The sequence below is a fragment of the Myotis brandtii genome, unplaced genomic scaffold (assembly GCF_000412655.1).
Source record: "Myotis brandtii unplaced genomic scaffold, ASM41265v1 scaffold253, whole genome shotgun sequence".
NCBI lineage: Eukaryota > Metazoa > Chordata > Mammalia > Chiroptera > Vespertilionidae > Myotis > Myotis brandtii.
The window spans coordinates 2,020,272-2,045,268 of NW_005359590.1; the positions used below are offsets into that span (position 1 = coordinate 2,020,272).

A 24,997-nucleotide genomic window follows, 5' to 3' on the forward strand; every position below is an offset into this window, starting at 1 on the left:
GCTTCAAGCTGCCTGGCTGCCGGCCGCCATCTTGGCTGGCAGTTAATTTGCATATCGCCCTGATTAGCCAATGGGAAGGGTAGCAGAGGTACGGCTAATTACCATGTTTCTCTTTTATTAGATAGGATACATTTATTTTCAATGTGAGTCCCATGTGAAGCTCCAGGCTCCCTCAGTTACAGCGGCTTGGAACTCCTCCCCTGGCTGTTTGTGGTGCCCCGTAGTGACCCAGAGCCGTGGGTGAGAACCCAGAGCCGTGGGTGAGCACCCGCGTAATTATCTGGAGTGACAGATGCTCACCACGTGGCCCTGACTCTGAATAGGATATACGAGAGTAAATCTTGGTAGGAGGTGCTGTTGATTATATGCCACTTTTTTCTCAGTTCACATTTGTCTAACAAATTGTGAACATTTTATCATCTTCATCCTACCCTGCCCCTCCCCCAGCTTTATTTAGGCAGTTTGATTCTTTCCTGCTGAAACAGGAAGTATATAACCTAGCTACTAAGCATGCCTCCCCTACCAAGTGTAGTTTACAAGGCCTTAAAATCCATTCCGTAGAGAAAGACCACTGTTATCTACTAAATTTTCAGCACTGAAACGTGTGTTACAGAACTTCATTTGGAAGCCCTGGAGCAAAATGTACCAACTCACAGGGGACAGGTAGGTTCCACCTCAGGCTGAAACTGGCCTCCACCTTCCAGTTTAGTGCATTTATCTGGCAGGTGGATCCCTTGGGAGTCTGACCTCTCGTTCTGGGTGGTATTGAAAGGAAAGTGGTGATTTTTTCTCTTTTCATGGGGTCATTTTCACTCGAGGCAATTCAATGGGACATTCTATTCTGAATTATTCCACAGGAACAAAGGGCACATTCTTGATGCCAACGTAAGGTGTGATTAGTGAGAAGGTTTTGGTTGTCATCATTCTTGCTTCACTTCATTAAGAAACAGGAGTGAGTTTTTAGGCTCTAAAGAATATGTCCCCCCACCCCCCCTTTTATATGCATATATGCAGTGGCTACTGAACTGACCTTGAGTTTTATGTTCATGCCTCTTCTAAGGGTAGGTGGTAAGGGGCAGACAAAACAAAACTAATCCTCAATTCTATTCTGTATCACTCAGCCCTGGTAGGAAAGGTTGTTCAATTAATACAATTGGGGCAGGGCCACTTTGCTTTCTGCCCTGGTTGAAAACAGGGGACACCTTGTTAACTGTTTTCCTCCACAGGAATAAATCAGGTCTAGTAAGATTCTTATCAAGAGCAAGAGGCTTTACACAATTATTTTTTCAACTGTAGACAATACTAGTGTAAGCCAAAACCCTGCAGTTTAAGTGAGGACCTGGGAGAAAAGTTAAAGCCAATTGCTTCATTTGCCCAAGAATGGACAAGCAAATTAAGTCTTTGTGTTGGGACTGTGGGGTTAGGAGGATGGGAGACAATGGTGGTTTAAAAACTTTTTTTTTTTAAACTGATTTTACTACTCTACATAAAATCAAACTTAAGACATGTGAAACTGACGTATATTCCCCTTATGTTCATTTTCATATATGCATAACTTTGCAGTTAAACTTTATGAATTATTCATTTACATTGTATAGAGTAAATATTTAATTCTGGAACCAACATCTTAATACCTGAGAGAAGTTCTGCTAATAGATTTTGGTAGTTGAAATGCAACTGTTTTCCCATTACTTCCTTAACATTTTTTTTACGTTCTCTTTCAGTTTTTTTAAAAATATGTTTTTATTGATTTTTAGATAGAGAGAAAGGGAGAGGGAGAGAGAAACACACCAATGAGAGAGACACATCCACCGACTGCCTCCTGCACGTCCCCTATTGGGGATCAAGCCCACGACCAGGACATGTGCCCTGACCAGGAATCGAAGCTGGGACCTCTTGATCCATGGGATGATGCTTAATCCACTGAGCAACACCAGCCGGGCCTTAACATTCCATACCATTTTTGGTCTAGTCTTTTACTTTGACAGTCTGTAAGCAGTTTCAATACTATTGTCATTTATTTCCATCCAACGATGTGACATCACCAGGATACATTTTTTATTAATGGAATTTCAGTGTTTCCCTTTATATTTAAGTCTGATTAGATCATCTGGCTATTCCCAGAAATGAGACACCCATCCAAGATGCAATTGTAGATCACTTGAAAGTGGCGTAAAGAAGCCCCTACAACGCTAGCAGGGCGTTGAGGCTTTCAAGCTTTGCTGTTCTGGAAAGTCTTCCTGACTTGACCCTACAGGGAATTCCTCTGGAGTCAGCCCCCACCTCATCTGCCTTCCAGGGCAACGGTTTCTCATAGTTACTTTCTAACTAACACAGACAGCCAATCAAAAATCAACAAGTTGACTTTAATGATAATAGTAACATTTTCCAATTACACACCATTAAGGGTTTTCCAAATGGCAAAGCAGTATTCACACTACCAGTCAAGAACAACTCTGATGTGCAAGATTCCATGAGCAGATGTATTTAAAAAAAACACACAAAAAACCCTTTCCTTTAAGGACTTTAAAATCCCGTGAATCAAAACCAGTTTCCAGCTTTGGTAGGAGAGTCGTTAAGAATAAAGCTCTTTTACATTGAGCATGTCCCCACACTGGCAGCACCAAAGGCTCGTTGGCATCTAAATATGTGTGCATCTAAAAATAGCACATTGAGCCCCTCTCCTCAGCACTGACTTGTGACGTTTCCTCGCTTTAAAAGATAAAGGCGCTGATTTGCATTCTGGAAGTGACAGCCCTGCCACTGAGCTACTGGTCCCTGGTTCTGAGCAGAGATGAGGAACTGGGCTGTCAGGGTCTCCACTGACCACTTTGCCTGCACAGGTGAGGCAGCGGGAGCGAACCGAAGTCCCAGGAAGTGTGTGGCTGCGGAAGTAGTAGCCAGTCCCGCTGCCACACTAAGTTTCCGGTACCTGGCCCACAGTGTGAATTTATAAATAGTTAGGGCATAAATGCCATAGATGCCATGTTTTTAAAAGTCCTACCGTTTTAATCATAAGCACCCTCCTAAACCGATTTTTGTGTGTGTTTTATTTTCCCAGAGACTCCCTTTGCTCAGCTACTCTTGTAAAATAGGCCCGACAGCTCGGTTTGTTTGGGAAGCTTTGTTATTCTAGTACATTTCCTTCCTCCTCTTTCTGGGCTTGCTGGGCTTTCCCCTTTCCAAAACAAAACAACAAAAAAAGAACCCTGCTCAAAGCTGTGGAGATCAGCTCAGCAACCTCTGCTGGGAAAGAATAGCCCGTGTGTGCCCCCATAATCGCTTTAATTAGCCAGACATTCTGCGGGGCACAAGGTCTGCCCTGGAGCAGATGGTTGGTGGGGGCTGTGACTGGGCTATTGTGGGCAGGGGCCGTGCCAGGCTCACAGACTGCAGATGCTGGCCTGGCCTCGGTGCTGGAAGCCCGGGATCCAAGAGGCTCGGGCCATCTGCTCCGCAGTCCGGCCAAGCAGGTGTCCCTCCGAAGAAAGCATTCCTGAAAGCAGTGCCGCCTGCGCGGCCCGTGTGTGCGGGGCGGCCTCATCCAGCTGCAGGGAGCCGGCCACAATGGCCAGCGTGACATGAGGTGCACAGCCCATGAGGCCGTGCGGGGCTCCCTTTGTCTGCCTGAGGGGGTTGGGGCTGCCTTTGGGGCCAGGCAACCTCTGACCCTCTCCCCTCTGTCCGCTCTCAGTGGGGCTGGGGGCCAGCTCGCTTGGCATGGTAATGTGGAAGCGCCAGCAGCCCCTGCCAGCTGTGGCCACCCAGGGGACACTGTCCCACATGGGGCGGGCCCTGGGGAGGCCCCGCTCCTAAGCTGAATCAAAAGTCGATTGCTTCATCGAAACTTTCAAAGCTGTCATTTCTACAGGTCTCTTCTATGCTGCTTCTTAAAGCTGACATGGGTCTGTCTGCTGTTTCTGTCCTCTGCCTTTGGCCTAGCCCAGTGATGGCGAACCTATGACACGCGTGTCAGAGGTGACACGCGAACTCATTTTTTTGGTTGATTTTTCTTGGTTAAATGGCATTTAAATAAATAATTATCAAAAATATAAGTCTTTGTTTTACTATGGTTGCAAATATCAAAACATTTCTATATGTGACACGGCACCAGAGTTAAGTTAGGGTTTTTCAAAATGCTAACACGCCGAGCTCAAAAGGTTCGCCATCACTGGCCCTAGTTTGAACACCCAGGTAGTAGGAATGGTCGTTATAATATTTATTTACTTAACAGACACTTAGCACTGATTTGTACCAGGCACTGTTTTAAGTGCTCTCCAAATATTGGCACACCCTCGTAGGTAGGCATTGCTGTTCACTTACCCATGAGGAAGCGGAGGCGCATTGGGCGTTAGGTAGCCTGCCCAGGGTTGCTCAGCCAGCCCCTGGTAGAACTGAACTGAAACTGAACTCGGGGAAGAGTCTGGCTCTGGAGTCCAAGCCCTTCACCACATCATTGTTCTGGCTGCAATAATAACAAGAGCTCACATTTCCTAGTGCCGTGTCCCCATTAGCTGTGTGTCCCCCTTTGCCGATGAAGTGAGGTACTGAGGGGTCACACAGAACGGCCAGCCAGGCGGACAGTCTCTCAGCAACCCCTAGTGCTCACGCATGCCACCGTTTTGCCTCTGGAGTTGGGAGTAAATCCCTCAGAATTATTATTTTTAATGTATTAACATCTGTTCTTTCTCTAGTGAGGGGCTACATGAAATTTTAAGGGAAGAAATCTAAAATCCTTTTTTTGTCTGTGAATTAGTACTGGAACGCATCCCAGCAATTGTCTCTCCCCGTTCTCCCCATTTTTCCTGAGATTTTTGTGATTATCTTCCTCCCAGTGCCCCCGGCTGGGCTGTGTCTCAGGCCACCTGCCAGGCTTGCACAGCCTGGGCACAGCCTGGGTAAACCATCAGCAATTAAACGACCTTGTTCCGGAATGATGCCTCCTTTTATTGGTGCTGTTCCAGTAGCCCAATGATCTAATCCCCCAACCTTTTAACCTGCCTCCCCCCCTCCTCCCCCGCTTTTTAATTGGAACTGCTGGCCCCAGGCAGTGAGAATGAAAATAAATGAGCTGTGAATGAATTGAATCTCCCCTCCTCCCTGCAGCCCCCCATTGCAATTTAATAAACGATCAGCCGCCATGTGCTTACCTCCCTCTTTATCAGGATGGCAAACTCTCCAGTTGAGGTGGTCTTGGAATGAAAATGTAGCCATTAGCATAAGCTTGCTTCTCCCTAGCAGGGCTGCTCCTAGCTAGACCTATGTTTCTCACACAGGGCCAGGGGAGGGATGCTTGGAAAGTTGTTACCCCTAGAGATTTTATTTTATTTATTGTTTTTAATACATTTTATTGATTTTTTTACAGAGAGGAAGGGAGAGGGATAGAGAGTTAGAAACATCGATCAGCTGCCTCCGGCACACCCCCTATGGGGATGTGCCCCCAACCAAGGTATATGCCCTTGACCAGAATCGAACCTGGGACCCTTCAGTCCACAAACCGACGCTCTGTCCACTGAGCCAAACCCCTAGGGCACCCCTAGAGATTTTAAGACAAGTTATCCCTTACACTGCCACCCCTGGCCCTAAGAGTTGGTGTGAAGCCATTTAAGCTGCTGGTGCTGCCTGCGGTTTAGAAGTTTTGCTGTTCCTAGGCCATTGGGTTAGGCTAGCTTAAGAATGCCTCTTTTGGATGGCCATGGTCACAGCCCCCAAGGTAGGCCTCTGTAAGCTGAGGCAGCACTGGTTCCAGCAGGGTTTACCCTCCTGAACAGCACCTGGCCTCCCACCACGCTGTCTCTCTCCGTCGTGGGCCACAGCGCTAGAGGACACCGCAGGTACTGCATTGTAAATACCACCGGGAGAGGACTTTCCTTTTCTCCCACCCCCATGTCACAGGAAATTCAGTGAGAATTTGAAGAAATAGTGAAGTTGTACCTATTTATGTTGCATAAACAACATTTATAACAGTAAAGGAAATAAGATTGTTTCTCATAGTCCGTCAAGCAAATGTATCATTGTCTCTATTTCCTTCCAGTCTTTGTCTAATTGTATAAATATTTTTGCCAGCGGTAATCATAGTGTAGATAGCATTTTTGTTATGGTCTTTCATGTAACATTTCACAAGACATTTTTCCATGCTCCTCCATGGTTTTATGATTATTCTTTTAATGACTGTTATGATAGATCATTATACTTTTATGCCCCAATGTTGAATATTTAAATTGTTTTCAATATTGTGCTCTTACCAAAAAAAAAAATGCTAAATGTATATATTTATGTCTATGTTTTTATTCTTCTTTTGGTTTTATTACCATATGAAATTATTGAGTCAAAGAGTATGAATATTTTTATGGATTTTGATACATTAAGTCATTTGCTTTACTAAAAGGGTAATATCCATTTACACTGCTACCAGTAACATATAAACAGGCCTATTTTAAATTATGGTCTTGATGGTAATAGGAGTCCCATCTTACTTTTCTCATTCAATGGGAACAAAATGATTCCTTGGGTTTCATTTCTACTTCTTTAATTGCTGTGGAAATGAACCTTTCCCTGGGGTTTAGGAGGTTGCGCTGTACCTGATGCCGCTGGGTTAGGCTATCTTAAGAATGCTGCTTTTGGCATTTGTTTAATTGTGTTGCCTCTTATGCAAATTGTCTGTTTGTATTCTGTGCATATTTACTGGAGACTTGGCATTTTTCTTACAAATCAGTACTAATAATGATACCTTCCCAGGGCCACCCAAATTAATGCTTTAAGTTTAAATGTAATGAAAAAATTTGCAAACATACATTCAATATGTATTACATAAACACATGTCCAATAAAAATAAGACTTTATATAGTGCTTATTATGTGCCAGGAACAATTCTAAGCATTTACCCAGCTCTGTGAAATATGTCCTACTTTGTTCCCATTTTATAGATGGGAAACTGAGGTGAAAGGATAAGAGACTTGCCCAAACCCAACCTGGTAGGTAAACGAGGATTCAGAGCCTGGCAGTCCAGCTCCTACGTCCATGCCGTAACCCCCACCACTCGATCTCTTATTAGTTAGGGTGAGAGTCAGGGAAAGAAGGTGCAGGGAAGAACCACCCTGGGGATTGATTGCATCAGATACAGGCCCCCAGTCCCATAGCCTCGGGAGATGTTGGAGACAGAATAGTGTAGCCCCTTGCTCCTCTGAACTAATTGCTCGCTGTTTTAAAATGCATTGAGAAGTGAACAAAGGTAAACAATAAACTTTTATGTAGCAAGATACACACCTTGTTGCTTTAGGAATTGTTACCAAGGGTTTTTTGAAGGTGTGTTTGCATTTTTCCAGCTGTATCCCAGTGGAGCTCCTTTTATTACTCATACCTGGTGATATTCATTTTGCCATTTCTCCTGCCAGTTTGTGCTGTTTAAAACCATCCCCTGCTTGTGAGTTGTTAGGTTTTATTTTAACCAAATGATTCTTAGACCATAGGAACCTGTTTTTATTTGCTGTAGGTGGATTTAATGGATTTTATTTTTGGGTGTGTCCAACTTACAATACTGAATGAGTTTTCCCATTTGGAGTGCCCAAGTAGTATGAGAATTTAAATCATTTGCTCTGAAAAAATAAATATATATGTAGAAGCCTAATATGCAAATTGTCCCCGTGGAAGTTCAACCAGGAGACCGATTGCTTGCTATGATGTGCGCTGACCACCAGGGGGTGGCGCAGAATGAAAGAATGCCCGGCTGGCAGCCAGAAGGCCCAAATTGGCCCTAATTGCTGGCCAGGCCTCGGGACCCTACCCATGTACAAATTTCGTGCAAAGCGCCTCTAGTAAATAAGTAAATTATTTGCTCTGTTGGATGAGGAAATAAATAGGGAAGGACAGACAGGCAGGGTGCTTTTATTAATAGGACTTTATTGATTTAAAACTTTTAATATACAAACAGTTGAGTTCTGCCCCCAAAAATAATATCGGAAAATCTATGGAGGACTATTTACTCCACTGCTCCCTCCCCACACCCACCATGCATGGACATCCGCCAGGCTGGAGATGTCTTTATGTGGAAATGTGGGCTGATAAAATTGTAATCAAACAAACAAGCAAAAATCACATTGCACCCTAATTCAGTTTCCACCGATACCATGTGTATCAGTGAGTTCCAGTTGTAACCTGAATGAGTTGTCGTGACTTACATATTTTGAGTTACTGCCTTTGGATGTCTTTTCTGTATGCCAGGAATAATCCATCTCAGCATTGTCAGTGTGTGGTTTCAGTTCAGAATTTGGGGAAAATTTGGGGAACTCTCTGAATTGGTGTTATCTTCAGTATGTTTCTAAGTAAAGTATGGAACTGTGACGCCCTGTTGGATGGCTGTCCTTCAGTTAGAGGAGAGGACTGAGTGTCGAGAGGAACAAAGTAGGTGTGCTTACTCATATCAACTTGAACACGCTACTGAAAGTCAACCTGTAATCTAAGAATCATAGGTTGCACACTGCCTGCTGTGAGCAATCCAAGCTCTGGAGACAGGAGTAACGAGGCTCTTTTTCCTGTTGAGTTTATTTCAGGATCCTAAGAAATCAGCCAGCACAGAGAGTGGGCTTGGTAACATGTCAAAAGCAGCTTCATTTCTAAAGTTGGCTCTTTGCTGAGACAGCAGCCAGGTTTTGAAAGTGGGGGTAGCGGGGGGAGTTGCACCTTTTTTTCCCTCAGTGAGTTTTCCTGCGATGGTTGTAGAACCTCCCAAAGGCAGTGATTAGGCAGCTCACTGTTGAGGCCAAGGCCACTGCGGACCTACTCGTTGGCCTGGTTGGAGCAGACCTGTGCCGTGTTGGCCAGTGGAGCAACGCTTGGATTGGGGTTCTGACTTGTGTCTTTGGCCAAGTGCAGTTGTTGCAGTTGTGCACCAACACAAACCACAACTCTATGCTGTGACGTGGAAAAGACCCAGTAGTAGTAACATAGCATATGCTAAGGGGGTAAAATGGCCCAGGGCAGAGAAATGTCACTGCTTTTAGTGTAAGTTACTGGCAATGTATATTTGACCTTTCTAGCCTACCTTTTTTTGGGTTGCATCTGTACCCTCTTACTGTGCCACAAACACCCTAGGCTCATTCCTGCCAGTAACTGCTCCTTACTTTTCACTTGGCTGTCTCCTGACTAGGCTCATTCCTGCCTCCATGCTTCAGCAAACAGTAACTGCTCCTTACTTTTCACTTGGCTGTCTCCTGCTCATCCTTCAGGTCTCAGTTTAGATGATTGATTCTTTAGGAAGTCTACCCAGATCTCCCAAGTCTGAAGGATCCCATGTACCCTCATAGCATCTTGAACTTGCACATCATAGCACTTAATATACTACCGTATTGTACTTCCTGGTTTGATTTTTTTGGTTTTTGTTATGTTTTGCCTGCATGTCTGCATTAACATGTAAATTTCTCGAGGCAAGAAATATGTTCATCCTCTTCATAGTTGTATTCCAAAGATGGAGCAAAATCCCTGGCACCCAGTACACATCTGTTGAGGAACACATTCATCCATGCGTGCGTTCAAACCCTCATTGGTCGGTGGGATCTGAATATTTCTCTGGCATGGTTTTACTGGTTGTGGCAGATTGTGCTGTGGAATAAGCGACTTCGCAATTGTGAAAGGCAGTTCCTTGGTGAAACGCTGCAGAAGGCTGTGTGCTGTTTCTTGGGAGGCTGGTTGAGGAGAAAGCACTAGGGCAGTGATGGCGAACCTATGACACGTGTGTCAGAGGTGACACGCGAACTCATTTTTTTGGTTGATTTTTCTTTGTTAAATGGCATTTAAATATATAAAATAAATATCAAAAATATAAGTCTTTGTTTTACTATGGTTGCAAATATCAAAAAATTTCTATATGTGACACGGCACCAGAGTTAAGTTAGGGTTTTTCAAAATGCTGACAAGCCGAGCTCAAAAGGTTCGCCATCACTGCACTAGGGGGTCCTGGGTCATGTGACTCACGCAGATGATGCTGTCAGGGGCACTGATCTTCTTCTTTTGCCTTCTCTAGCACTGGAAGACGCAACCCAGCGAGGAGTACGAAGCAGAAGGTAGGAGCTGAGTGTGTGTCGGGGAAGGACAGTGCCGTTCACGGGCATTCTCCACACCCCCCTTCCTGCGTCTCCTGGCCTTCTAACAGCCTCGCATGCTGGAGGCCAGCTGAGAAGTCACCTTAAGAACAGCAGCAACGAAAATTCATTCCCAATTGACAGCTTATAGTTCTAAAACACTAACTTTTAACATCATGCAAGATAGGAGAACTAAGACGTAGAATTTCACTACGGTTAATTACTCTCTTATATAGACTTCGAAATTAATCTGTGAACAGTCCCGAATTAAATAGTGACCTATCTCTCGACAAGTTTTAGATGTATTTAAGAAACATCACTTGAGCCGAAACCGGTTTGGCTCAGTGGATAGAGCGTCGGCCTGCGGACTGAAAGGTCCCAGGCTCGATTCCGGTCAAGGGCATGTACCTGGGTTGCGGGCACATCCCCAGTGGGAGATGTGCAGGAGGCAGCTGATCGATGTTTCTCTCTCATCGATGTTTCTAACTCTCTATCTCTCTCCCTTCCTCTCTGTAAAAAATCAATAAAATATATTTTTAAAAAAAAAGAAACATCACTTGAAACATGTATGGTTTTATTAAGCACAATGTCACCCCAATAAATTCAATTTTTAAAAAAATCAAAACATGTTGATCTTCTGGCCAGCAGATGGCACTGTGGCCCAGCTGACAGAACCTCAGCTGGCTGCACAGCCCGCCCTGGCAGGCAGGTTATCTGTACTTCAGTGCAATTACAGCGTGTTCTCTAGGTCTCCAGCCTGGAAACATACAGCAGTAATGGGCTTAATCTCTTCGATAAATAACACTAAATGCTCTTCTTAACTCTCCAAGTTCTTCCAGGCACACAAAATTGTGCCAGTGATTATCTCATGTTTAAGTAATGACTTTAAAGACTCTCTAAGATAAATGGGTGAGTTGAAAATGTAACTAGAAGTGAGAACTTTTAATAGAAAATAAATTGTGATATTTAAATAAGTAGTTTTATCCTTAAGTCTTTACATAGAAGTTATCCTTAATATATAGATAATTCATAACTTGCAGCTCACAACCTTTTATTTTTTGGAGTTGGACTGTTTTGCCGGTCAGAATATTCATAGGTGTAAAGATTTTGGAACAAACTAATCGAGACATGATTTTTTAATGATATTTATCACGACATTATTTTCTTCTCAGTAAAAGCAGTGCCAGACTAGACTTTCTAGTCCTTAGACCAGACGAGAGTGGAGATCATGAAGATGATAATGGAGCCCTAGTTGAGGCAGGGTGGATAAAGCTCAGTGGAATGCCTCTCACCCAGCCTTCTCTCCCGCTGTCACCAAAGCCTGAGGCTATACATGTTTTCCGATGTACTGATACAGGACTAGACCCTAGGCATGGCTGCACGAGAGATACTTCTTCCACGGGTATGACTGCCAGTGAACAAAATAAAAAAATGCCTGATTGCCCTAGGGGCAGCCCGAGAACCAGTGGTTCCATTGCATTTGAACTTCAGAATTAAATCAAAATGGAATCAGCATTCATAGTCTTTTTTTATCATTTTTACTTTCAAAAAAGCACATTTTTTTTTCTTTGAGGATAGGTCTCTTCCTTTGTAATCCCCTTGGAGACAACACAATGTATGCTTTTATTTCAGGCCAGCTAAGATTTTGGAACCCAGATGATTTGAATGCCTCCCAAAGTGGGTCTGCCCCTCCCCAAGACTGGATAGAAGAAAAACTGCAGGAGGTTTGTGAAGATTTGGGGATTACCCGTGATGGTCACCTGAACCGAAAGAAGCTGGTCTCCATCTGTGAGCAGTATGGTTTGCAGAATGTCGATGGAGAGGTGAGCCAGGCATCACATATTTATTCGTGAATAGTAATCACGATAAAAGCTCAGCTGGCCCCAGGCTGGGAACAGCCATGTTTTGTCTTCCTGCAGTATGTTACGGAGACTTCCTTCTCTTTTTTTCTGGGAAGTCAGCCACAAAGATTCTGTCCTTGAGGAGCTCATGCTGTGTTGTAGAAAAGAAAAACAGACAATAGCTGACACTTAACTGAGCCCATACTCTGTACCCCTCACTTTACTCCATACTATAATATTATAGTCAGATACTAGCTCAGTACAGCCATGATGTCAGATATACAGGGTGTCCCCAAAAAATGTATACACACTTTAACAGCCGGTAGCTCAATTTTGAAAATGAAATGTATTTTAATACACACTGCCTTTATAATTATTCGAAGTGTGTGTCTACGTTTTTGGGAACACCCTATCTTTGTAGACGTGGCATTCATGGGTGTGAATGTGGGGAAGGTGCAGAGGAAGGATTAAGCAGGCAGATTTGAGTTGGGGAAATAATTTGAAGGCCAGGCTGATGAGATTAGGTTTTTGGAGCTACCCCAATACCAGCCTGGGTGCTGCAGCAGACTAACATGTAGGAAAAACTGACTTGCTGAGGGTGGTCTGGGCATCTTTCGGTGGGCGTATTGGAGTAAAGAGAGCACCTGGTTAGGAGACCAGCTAGGAGCCATGATAATATTCTAGTCATGAAGAAATGGAAAAGGGTAGTTTGGTGGTTTTGAAGATACACAGGAGAGTTTGAAGGAGCGCCCAAAACTCTTGTTTAGTAAAATTGTGGGCTTTGCATTTTCTGAACATTTAAGAAGAGAACAGGCAGGACTGGGCACAGGAATAGTTTTGAAACATAAGAATATAAATAATTCCAAGATATGTCTTTCAAAGAGCTGGAAATAAGGGTTGGAGGGACTTAGAGAGGTTAGGGCTCAGTTGTAGCTTTGGGAATATTTGATTATATTAATATTTGAAGTCTTGCTGTCCGTTTGCTCAGGGATAAGTAGCATTTCCTAAACCATAAAAAGATTTTATCATCAAAGCTTCCAAGCAGCCTGGCTTGCGGAGTATTTTTTCCCTTCTTCCTTGTGTATGTGACCATTACATGCTGTTTGACTACCTTTTCAATGATTTATTTTTCAGTGGTGGCTGTTGAGTCATAAAATGAAATGCATCCTCCTAAATTATAAACCAGTGCAGTATGTACAACCTTAGGTTGTTTTTGCCAAGAAATAATTGCACAAGCATGGATTGTTTATCTAAGAACAACTCTTGGAATAAACTGCAGCCACTTGCGGGCAGTTGCATCTTTTGTGGTGGAGTTTCCAGAACCTAGTGCAAGAAGCTGCCCATTTCATTATTTCCTTCTCATTGGAGGCTGAGGAAAGGATTGCATATTTGAGTATAGCTTGTACTTACCACAGAGGAGCTGAGAGTTCAAGATGATCTCATCAACATACGATTTGGAATCCTAGAATTTTACAACTGAAAGCAATTTTAGGTTTAGTTATTCCTCATTTCATGGATACAGAGTGAGATCACTGCGCTTGCTGTTACCATGAGGAGGGACTGAGGCGCTGGCTTATGGCTGGAACTTGGCCTCTGCCTTCCAGAAGCAAGGACATCGATAGGGCAGGGATGGCAAACCGTCGCCCTAGAGGCCGAACATGGCCCAGAGGCTGTTTTACTTGGCCTGCGCAATGTTTAGAAATTGAACTTTTTTGCTGCCCTTTTTTAAATCAGGAAGTTTTTTTAAAGGTTAGATTTGGCTCCATTTGCTGGCAGCAGGAAGTGCCTAGGGCCTTTGGGCAGGGCATGCCCTCGTGGGTACAGTTCACTACTTTAAAGGGCACTACTTTCTAACGTCTCAGGACCACTCTGCCTCATATATCACCTTCTGATCTCTGTGGGTATTTGGGGTTCATGGTCCCTGTTCTAGTGCATTATTTTGCAACTTACACATTGGGAAATTGCTGGGGTCCAACCCCAGCAGGTCCAGGGGTCCCCAAAGGTGTGGACGGAGTCGGCGAAGAAGGAATGACACAGAGACAGCCGTCAGTTGATCATCAGCCATCCAAAGATCTGGCTGGTGTAGCCTGGGGAGTAAGAATGTCCTCAGGGGTCTAGGTTTGGCTCCTGCACAGGCTGCAGGGGGTGCCCCAGTTGCTCAGTTGACTTGTATTCTTTTCAGCCCAACACTGCTTGTCCACCCTCTTCTGAATCCTCACCCTTTTGATTCACCATTTGCCCACTGCCCCATGCACAGTAACTGGCAGGGCGCACTTGGAATGGATCTGGTGGTGGGTGTTTAGGCAATCTGGAAGCTATGCATGGATTTGGCCAAGGTCACAAGGTTAAGCAGTGTGGGTCTAAGGTTAGAGCCACAACATGCTTGTCAACTGCAGTTAACCGCAGCCGGATTTTACTGTGACTTCTGGTTTGATGGTCCGGAAGGCCTAGTCCTCTAAGAAAGTGTATTTTTGGTTATAAGAAGGGGATTGAGAAGCTAAGGGATCTTAGCAAACATAGAATCTTGACCCAAATACCTTTGAGTTTCATAACACAATTCTCTATTTGGAGCTATTGCTTCTGCCAAAGATTTCCACTCTTAAGAATGGTTTTCTTGTTTTAGAGTCCTCTCCAGAGGAAGTGGATATAAATAGAAACAGGGACAGATGTTTCCTATTGGATAGGAATTGGGGGAAAAAAAAGCATTTGACATGAAAGAAATGCCTCAAGCAATTACATGAAAAATAAAATCAACAATTCTGAGATGACAGGAATCCTAGTTATAGTCCAGACTTAGGAAATGAATATTGAAAATTTAAGGACGTGTTACAAAGAGGCCTTTGTTAGAGTGGACCCAATTAATTGTAGGCTCTAATGCAATAAGAGTGAATTTGATGTTTATTCTGTTTATTACTTAGCAACGTGGGCATCGCCTGAGAGCTTGTTAGAATTGCAGAATCTCAGGCCCCACCCCCACATTAACTATATCGGAGACCACACTTAACAAGATCCTCCCGTGACCTCTGTTTTATTCCTTGGAGGCATGTTCCTATAGAAAAGAGGAATCCAACTGCCAGGAGGAGAAAGAGGTCTTTACCTCCCTCCCTGTTTTGTGTTTCAGCGATTCATCTGCTTTATTATCCTTTCCTTTCCTCTGTTGAGCTGGGAAACAAACCATCTCCTAGGCAAGCCTGTCGAGAGACTGTAGTCCAGTGTCCTCTGCCCCCATTATATGATGAGGACCACTTGATTACTGTCAGAGGTTGCAAGAGGGCCAGGAAAATTCCCTTCTCTTTACACCTCCTAGAATCCTTGCACACCCACAAAATCCTCTTCTCCAATCTTCGTTTCTCCCATGCTAAAGCATAAAACAAATAAAAACACAAAACACGCAGTACCGTTCCAAATAACATTCTAAATCCCAAGTCATGGGTTTCAGATCTAAGTTTTTAGGTCATTGCTATCTGCCCCAGACCAAATTCCAACATGCCAGTATCAAAAATTTAATATACGTACAATATTATCTAGAGTAACCACAGTACAATGACTCAATGTCCAACTAACTTTTACTATTACATTACTAGGAAGCTATATTTTTAAGTAATTTTTTTAATTTGTGAGAATGATGTGTAGTAACTTTAAAGATTACCTGCTCATTTGGCTACCATTGCTCAGTGGTTGAGTGTCAACCTATGAACCAGGAGGTCATGGTTTGATTCTGGGTCTGGCACATGCCCAGGTTGCAGGCTCAATCCCCAGTGGGGGGTGTGCAGGAGGCAGCCAATTAATGATTCTCTCTCATTGATGTTTCTATCCCTCTCTCCCTCTTCCTTCCTCTCTGAAATTAAAAAAAAAAAAGAAAGAAAAAAAGGTTACCTGCTCTAAAAGTGTGAGGAAAAGAGAAAACAGTAATTGCTAACTTGTGTAAAGATTATGAAGATGTTGAAATGGACTTTTGTTTAGTTTGTGTGAGGTAGAAGGATATAGTACTAGAAAGGAAAGTAAATTTAGTGAAACTAGAATAAAGGAGCATGTTATATTTCTGGAGTCCTGGGATCAACATTGGTGCCAATTTCTATTGGCCAACAGTGTAGTTTGGGCCTTGTGTTATTTTGAGTGAAATGTTTAAAACATTTGGTCACCTTTTTCTAGATGCTTGAGGAAGTCTTCCATAATCTTGATCCTGATGGTACAATGAGTGTAGAAGATTTTTTCTACGGCTTGTTCAAAAATGGGAAATCCCTTACACCGTCAGCATCTACTCCATATAGACAGTTGAAAAGGCATCTCTCCATGCAGGTAAGAAATAAATGGGAAGTGATTTCTTTTTTCTTTTTGATATATATTTTTATTGATTTCAGAGAGGAAGGGAGAGGGAGTGAGAGAATCATTGATTGGCTGCCTCCTGCACGCCTCCTATTGGGGATCAAGCCCGCAACCTGGGCATGTAACCTGACTGGGAATCGAACCGTGACTTCCTGGTCAACACTCAACCACTGAGCCACACTGGCCAGGCAGAATTGGTTTCTTTATAAGTAGAAGTTAAACCCATGTGAATAATTTTTAATGACTTAATCAGTTATTTGAACAAGAATACTAAGGAGAAAGAGAGGCAAAAGAAGAATAAGAAAGAAAGAATAAGCCATTGAGAAGGAAAAATTAGGTTTGCGAAATGACCATAAATTATAGAGTGGGAAGACCACTAGTTATGCCCCTTAATATTAACTGAAGAAAAAACCTGGTGCTAAGTAGAGACACATCTCATCTAAAGCAAGGAACCCTCTGCCAGAGTTCCTTGTTTTTGATAAGCTTTGCATTCTAGGCTCACTTGGGAAACGGAGATCAAAGGGGCTGCATGACTCGCCCCGCCCCTTGTGTAAATTAGAGAAACATACCTTCTGCTCCTTGTCAGGACTGACCAGTTTTGGTCCTCACCGACACCTTGTTGAAATGCCTGAGCTTGCTCAAGTCTCTTTCTTCCTCCAGTCTTTTGATGAGAGTGGACGACGTACTACAACCCCATTGGTGATGACGAGTACCACTGGCTTTCGGGTCTTCTCCTGCCTGGATGATGGGATGGGCTACGCACCAGTGGAGAGAATACTTGACACCTGGCAGGAAGAGGGCATTGAGAACAGCCAGGAGATCCTGAAGGTGTGGCAGCAAAAGTGGGAGAAAAATGACAAATTGGGAAAGGGTTGAAAAATTCCAGGTGTTTTTTGAACTGTGATTTGATTATTTGATTTCTCCTTAATGAGACTTCTATTCACAAAACCTCAAAGATAAGAGATAACTTTTCCTACCCCCTTTAACCAGGAATCTGTTGCCAACTACTTTCTATGTTTTTAACCCCTAAATTATTGATAAGAGAAATGCCCTTAACTAATCTCTGGTTGGTAAGGATTAGAATTATACCACTGTGTTTATTTAAAGTGCCAGGTAGCATTTTCTTTAACAACATGTAAGTAACCATGTTATGGTTTCCTTAAAGAGAGCTAGTTATGTTCTGGACTAAAGATTGTTCCTTAACAGTCACTAAAGAAATGTAATCATCCATCTTCTAGGCTATACATTTAACTCTCTGGGTTTGTTAACCTTCACTGTCTGCTTTCAGAGGATAGAACTTGTGATTCTCCTGAACTTGTTCTGATTTCCAGGCCTTGGATTTTAGCCTTGATGGAAACGTCAACTTAACGGAGTTGACACTGGCTCTTGAAAATGAACTTTTGGTCACCAAGAACGGCATCCACCAGGCGGCTCTGGCCAGCTTCAAAGCTGAGATCCGGCATTTGCTGTGAGTTGTTTCATTCATTTCCTTTTCTACTTCTCCAGCAAAAGTCACTGAGATGCCTGGGATATACATTTTCTCCATATGCCGACGTGGCTAATCTGCTATCATCTCTCTCCTGTAAAAACGAGGGAGAGCGTGGATGTGCATGTAGGTTTTTGAAGGGAGCTATGGAATGTCCTTGTTTTGGAAGGTGTTTGGTTGTCTTGGTTTTGTGTGTGCATTGAAGCAAACCAAATGAGAGCATTTGGGGGTCTACTTGTTACTTAGAAACAGCTTCCCTTTAACTCAGTTTATTTCTGATTCTAGGGAGCGTGTTGATCAAGTGGGCAGAGAAAAGGAGAAGCTACGGTTAGATCTGGACAAAGCCGAGAAGCTCAAGTCTCTCATGGCCTCAGAGGTGGACGATCATCATGCGGCCATCGAGCGACGGAATGAGTACAACCTCAGGTGCGACTGGGAGGGCCAGGCCCCTCCTCACCCAGCATCCTGGCCCAGGGCAGCGGGGCTCAGCCTGCCTGGCCACACCTGGCTGGAGTGAATGAGGTCTTGCTAAGCCTAAAGGAAAGCAGGATACACTAGATACTTTTTCAAGTTGCTTGACTCTGTTTCCATTTTTGGTAGATCCGCATAGGGATCTCTGAGGAACTTGGTGGCAGCTTGCCGGTCTTTTCTCCTCCCAGGAAACTGGATGAAGAGTACAAGGAACGCATAGCAGCCTTAAAGAATGAACTCCGAAAGGAGAGGGAGCAGATCATGCAACAGGTGGGCAAGCAGCGTTTGGAACTTGAGCAGGAAATTGAAAAGGCAAAAACAGAAGAGAACTACATCCGGGACCGCCTGGCCCTCTCTTTAAAGGTAACCTTCCTGTTGGTTCTGTGGTCTGGGTCCTGCTAGGGAAACCGCAGCTGTGTAAGAGGGCCGGTCTGCCCAGGGCTCAGTCAGGGTTTCCCGCACGTTCACCCCGCTGGGCCGTGACCCAGATATAGCAGAGCCCCGCTGGGATCTGTTTCAGGGGTATCCAGGCTTCTGGTTTGTCAAGAGTTGATTCTTGTTCTTCTCTCCCCCCTGAAGATGCACTGGGTCCTCAGGGCTGTTTGGCCAGGTGGATGCCCTCTCCCTTCCCTGCCCTCCCTCGCCCCTTCCTCTTAGCAAATGGACTTGTCTCCTGCCACACAGAGCCCATCAGCTTTGCTTCTGTGCTTCCAGATGTGCCTTTTCCCTCATGCATCCCGCTCTCCTTTCCTGTGCCTTGCAGAGGAAGTGATCCTTCTCTTTACTGGACTCTGACACCAGATACCATGGTACAGTGTAGTCTAGAGATAAGCGGGGAGGGGGGTCTGGACTCAGACTGCCTGGTTCCAATCCGGATACCGCTGCTTACGGGAAAACCATGAACAAGTTACCCAAACCTTCCTAATGTGCAAAATGGGCACCATCGTTATACCTACCCCGAGGCATTGATATGGGGATTAAATGGGACGCTACACATACGGTGTCTGGCAGGTAATTGGTACATATGGAATATTCACTATTGTTGAGGTTATGAAAGGTTCCCAAACTCCACACATCAAAAACGGAGCTGATTCTCGCTCCCTAACCATCGAACTATTTCCTCTGTTGAATTTCCTCCCTGGTCTGCATCATCGCCATGTGCTGTGTCACAGAAGCTCAAGTCCTCAGTCAGCCTCACTCAACAGTCTTTAAGTCTTGATGCTCTGCAGTGCCTCCCAGGTTTATCCACTGCCTCTCCGTTTCCACAGGCTCTGAATAGGTTCAGAATTCATCATGATTTCTCTTGGACTTAACGTGCAGCCTTTCTTCTGTCTGTCTGACCTCCGCATGGACACCAGAGTTGCCTTATTAAAAAGCACTTACAATCACACTCTTACCCTTTGTAAGGGTGCAATGTGGTAACACTGGACGCCCCTAAAATGGGGCTTGCCATACCTTTCTAGCCTCAGGAAGCCACCAGAGTTGCCTTATTAAAAAGCACTTACAATCACGCTCTTACCCTTTGTAAGGGTGCAGTGTGGTAACACTGGACGCCCCTAAAATGAGGCTTGCCATACCTTTCTAGCCTCAGGATATGCTCCTTCACTGCTTTCTCCAACACTGCAGGCCAATTGCTTTTTCATTTCCATTTCACTCACTTTGTTCTTGCCAGAAATAAGGTAATTTCCTGGTCCATCATAGGTCATTGTATTCGTATCTTTGCTCCTTCACTGCTTTATCCAACACTGCAGGCCAAATTGCTTTTCCATTTCCATTTCACTCACTTTGTTCTTGTCAGAAATAAGGCAATTTCCTGGTCCATCATAGGTCATTGTATTCGTATCTGACTCCCTTCCCACATCCAGACTGCATTCCCTATTGCCAGTAACAGAATCCGATTCTGCGGTGTCCAGAGCACCCCCTCAGGCCCGAGACCTCAAGATTGCTGCTCATTGTTGACATCTAAATCTAGACATACTTTGAAGGGTTAGAGTTGTAGAATTGGCATTTTAGGGGGAATGGTATATTTTTTAAAGGCTTCAAACATGTTCTCTTTTACTCCATATGCTCTGAGAGGGTGTGAACATGAATGTGTTAACATATATTGGCTCTATATTCTTTTGGCAAAACGTACTTTGAAAATACTGTTCTTCCAATCAGCCTTTAACATTGGAATAGAAAATAGGTTGAATGGCATGTCTGTGTGACTATATATATATATATATATTAACAAACATGGGTGGAAATCTCTCTAACAAGTATTATATATACAGAAAAACCCCACCCTTTGTGGACTTCATTTTATGTATTATTTTATTATAATAATTTAAACATATACCAATTATGAAAAACCTATATGTGTGTAGCTTTTACATCCTTAAACCAAAATTAAATTGTAAACCAAACTCTATCATTACTAAATAAAAATTTAGGGTTATTCTACTTTTTACAGTTTTTCTGACTTCTCTTTTGCTGTTAGCCGAGCCAGTTTTCTCTCATTTGATAAGAAGTTGAGAATGTCTTTCATGCCATTAAATTTTCTACTGCAGTGCTGTCCAGAAGAAAGATAATGCAAGCCATACACGTAATTTCAAATTTTCAAATACCTGCATTGAAAGTTTAAAAGGAACAGGTGAAATTAATTGTAAATCATTTTCTTTAATCTAGTATCTCCAAACATTATCATTTTGATGGAATCAGTATGTAAAAATTATTGAGCAATTTTATATTCTTGTGCCAACGCTTAGGCCTCGGGGGAGTGTTTTACGCTCCCAGCATGCCTCAGTTGGTGCTGTGCGTGTTTCAGGTGCTCGGTGTCCACACGTGGCTGCCAGTGGCTCCCTGTTGGACAGCACAGTTCTGTAGGGTCAATAAAAAAAGGAGGCAGGCTTTTAGATTATAAGATAAACATCCATTTTTAAAATATTTACTTTTGTCTAATCTGAAACTTTCAAAATGAACAAATTCTCAATCCAGAGCACTGATTTGTGTGCCTCATATAAAATGGTACAACAGTTTTCTTATTTTTCAATCTGTGCCTATTTAATTTCCCCAAATTTCTTCAGGAAAACAGTCGACTAGAAAATGAGCTGCTGGAAAATGCTGAGAAGTTGGCAGAGTATGAGAATCTGACAAACAAACTTCAACGAAATTTGGAAAATGTGTTAGCAGAAAAGGTAAATCTGTTTAAATGGGACTTCCTGATACCCAGCTACCTCAGTGTAGTTTATGCAAAAGAGCAGGAGCAATGCCACCAAGAAAATGACTATTAGGGGAGGATTTAGGTGGGTAAGGGAAGCAGTCACTCCTTGTAGAGATTTCATTTCAGAGGTTGGATGTGAGGAAACCATTGCACGGCACTGAGAAATGATCCCTGGGTTAGCTGAACACATCCCTCTAGAATGTTCTTCCCATCATCCAGTTGGTGGTGTTCCTACTTAAATGTCACATTCCTTTCATACTCAAGAGACTGGGTGAACACCAGACTCTGGGACCTTTGGAATGTTGAAGGTCAGAGAAGGACGCTTGGGAAAATGACAGCTTTCTCCTTTGCCTTTTCCAGTTTGGTGACCTCGATCCCAGCAGTGCTGAATTCTTCCTGCAAGAAGAGAGGCTGACGCAGATGAGAAATGAATATGAGCAGCAGTGCAGGGTGAGTGACTGGAGAGGACTTAGCGAGTGGAGGCAGAAAGTAGGTGATTAGTTGCCAGGGCTGGGGTCCAATCCCGCTTGACCATTTCCTAGCTGTGTGACCATGAGCAAGACACTTACTCTGTGGGAGCCTCGATGCCTCATATGCAGGAGGTAAAAATAATAGGGTTGTTGTGACGATTCAATGAGTAACTGAATGGAAAGTGCTTAGAACAGAGCCTAGGACAGTGATGGCGAACCTTTTGAGCTCGGCGTGTCAGCATTTTGAAAAACCCTAACGTAACTCTGGTGCCGTGTCACATATAGAAATTTTTTGATATTTGTAACCATAGTAAAACAAAGACTTATATTTTTGATATTTATTTTATATATTTAAATGCCATTTAACAAAGAAAAATCAACCAAAAAAAATGAGTTCGCGTGTCACCTCTGACACGCATGTCATAGGTTCGCCATCACTGCCGCTGCAGACTTGTCACGGCAGGAGACGGTGTCGGTGGGAGCTAACGGCGCAGGCGCAGGCGCACGCTCACAGGCACACCCACACAGTTGTGGGCACACGCTGATATGACTTGCTTGAGAGTTCTAACGGTTCTTTGGGGTTCAGATCCACGATCACATTTGTTTCTCACAGCAGCCACTAGGTCAGTGATGGCGAACCTTTTGAGCTCGGCGTGTCAGCATTTTGAAAACCCCTAACTTAACTCTGGTGCCGTGTCACATATAGAAATTTTTTGATATTTGCAACCATAGTAAAACAAAGACTTATATTTTTGATATTTATTTTATATATTTAAATGCTATTTAACAAAGAAAAATCAACCAAAAAAATGAGTTCACGTGTCACCTCTGACACGCGTGTCATAGGTTCGCCATCACTGGCCTAGGACATGGTAAGCACTTAACACAAATGCTAGCTGCTAATATTATTATTTAGTATCTTGAAATATTAGGGAATCATGCACACTTCATTTAAGTCTGCTTTATCTAGGTCGGAAATTACCGGTGCTTAGAGGAAAATATGATTTATTCCAAGTGGAGGAATATGTGGTCATGGTGATGTGCTTATTCCAAAATTAGCCTTTCCTGATTCATCATTACAGACCTAATCTGATGTAGTTTGCTGTTGTCCCATGGGGTTTTTTTTCTGCTTAGATTCCTTATTTTATTTACAAAATGCAAATGAAGCAGAAACCACTCAAATCTTTAGCTAGTAAATAATTATAAATTCCTACCAGAAGAGACAAAAAAAAATCCTTACATAAATAGTAGAAATATTGGATTTTTTAGCTTAGTTATTTGAATTTTTTAGCTTAGTTTTTCTTAAATCACAAAGACTTCTTTATTCTAACAAGGAAAGCATAACTGAGTTCTAACTGCTTTAGATGAACAGTCAGAGAAATGAGAACATCACCTTCTTTTGAGGTTGCTCATAGTCTGCCTTCTCAGGAAGTATATATGCACATCTTAAGTAAAGAAATGAAACATTCATGCTGCTTTTACAATTAAGTTTGGCTGTCAGCTCTAATCAAGTAGAGGTGTTTTTATATGTCTTTAAAGTGAATTATGTCATCGGTAAAATCTGTCAGTTCTACCTCCAAAAATTCCCCAAATCCATCCACTTCTCTATTTTTTTTGAAAGCTTTTCGTAACGATACAGTTCACCCATTTGAGGTGTACAATTCACTGTTTTTTAGCATATTCACAGAATTGTGCAACCCATTACCATAATCCATTTTAGAACATTTCATCACACAAAAAGAAACTCCTACTCCACTTTGTTATACTTTCTCTCATGACCCCAGCCCTGGCAACTAATCACCTACTTTCTGTCTCTATGGATTTGCCTGTTCTTTACATTGCATATAAATGGAATTATACAATACATGGTCCTTTGTATCTGGCTTGCTTCATTTAGCATAATGTTTTCAAGGTCCACCCATGTTGTAGCATGTATCAGTACTTCATTTCTTTGAGTTGCTAAATAATATTCCATTATACGATTGTACCAGATTTTATTTATCCATTCATTAGTTGATGAACATTTGGATTGTTTTTGAAGATTGTGTATAATGCTGATGTGAATGCTTGTGTGCAAGTTTTTGTGTGGATATATGCTTTCATTTCTCTTGGGTATATACTGAGGAATGGAATTGCTGGGTCATACGATGACTGTATGTTTAACTTTTTGAGGGAGTGCCAAACTTTTTCCAGTGGCTTTACACCATTTTACATTTCCACCAGTATGAGAGTTCCATCTCTACAACCTTGCCAGTAGTTACTATTGTATGTCTCCTTTTATTATAGCCATTCTAGCAGCTCTGAAGGGGTATCTCACTGTGGTTTTGATTTGCATTTCCCTGATGGCTAATGATGTTGAGTGTCTTTTCATTTACTTATTGGTATATCCTCTTTAGAGAAATATCTATTTAGATCCTTTGCCTAATAATTAAATGAGTTATTTGTCTTTTTAGTGTTGAGTTTTAATAGTTCTTTATATATTCTTGATGCAAGTCCCTTATCATGTAATTTGCAAAAACTTTTCTCCCATTCTCTAGGGTTTTTTTAATTATTTATTTTTTATTTTCTTGATAGTATCCTTTGAAGCACAAAAGTTTTTTACTTTGATGATATCCAATTTATCTGTCCTTTCTTTTGTTGCTTGGTGTCACATCCAATATTCATGTTGGTTTTTAAACTCCAGGTATTACAAGACCAAGTGGATGAACTCCAGTCTGAGCTGGAAGAATATCGTACACAAGGCAAAGTTTCCAGACTTCCCTTGAAGAACACACTGTCAGAAGAACTTGGTGTTAACAGTGATTGCCTTGAGCCTGACCAGGGTAAGCCATTCAGACACCATCTTTTCAGAGTCTCTGCCTTTGACTTTTCCTTTTAGAACCATGGTTGAATGTAGAATAGACAAACTTTGGCAACAATAACAACAGAAAAAGACTTTGGCAATACTATTTTCTTGAGCTATTTCACTTGTGGTCTGTGTTTTCGTTCATTCTTGACATCTCTATGAGAATATTTCTATCTAATTTTGATACGCAACAACCAAGGAATGGGAAAATCAAACCACAAAGATATTTGCTTTGTTTAAAAAAAGAAACTGGCTACAAGTCTGAGAACCCAGGCCTTGA

At 42.7% G+C, this 24,997-nt stretch overlaps 1 protein-coding gene across 8 annotated transcripts in view; it reads left to right on the plus strand.

Moving 5' to 3' along the window:
* The window catches only part of NIN (ninein (GSK3B interacting protein)), a 92,605-nt gene that overhangs the window by 32,489 nt on the left and 35,119 nt on the right, over positions 1-24,997 (plus strand). For all 8 annotated transcript variants that reach the window (XM_005867892.2, XM_014541004.1, XM_005867893.2 and 5 more), the window contains 10 exons: positions 10,019-10,058; positions 11,709-11,899; positions 16,070-16,216; positions 16,904-17,071; positions 17,575-17,711; positions 18,015-18,155; positions 18,389-18,563; positions 21,266-21,376; positions 21,763-21,852; positions 24,556-24,694. In XM_005867892.2, coding sequence (XP_005867954.1) covers positions 10,019-10,058; positions 11,709-11,899; positions 16,070-16,216; positions 16,904-17,071; positions 17,575-17,711; positions 18,015-18,155; positions 18,389-18,563; positions 21,266-21,376; positions 21,763-21,852; positions 24,556-24,694 — 1,339 coding nt within the window. The remainder of the gene's footprint in view (positions 1-10,018; positions 10,059-11,708; positions 11,900-16,069; positions 16,217-16,903; positions 17,072-17,574; positions 17,712-18,014; positions 18,156-18,388; positions 18,564-21,265; positions 21,377-21,762; positions 21,853-24,555; positions 24,695-24,997) is intronic.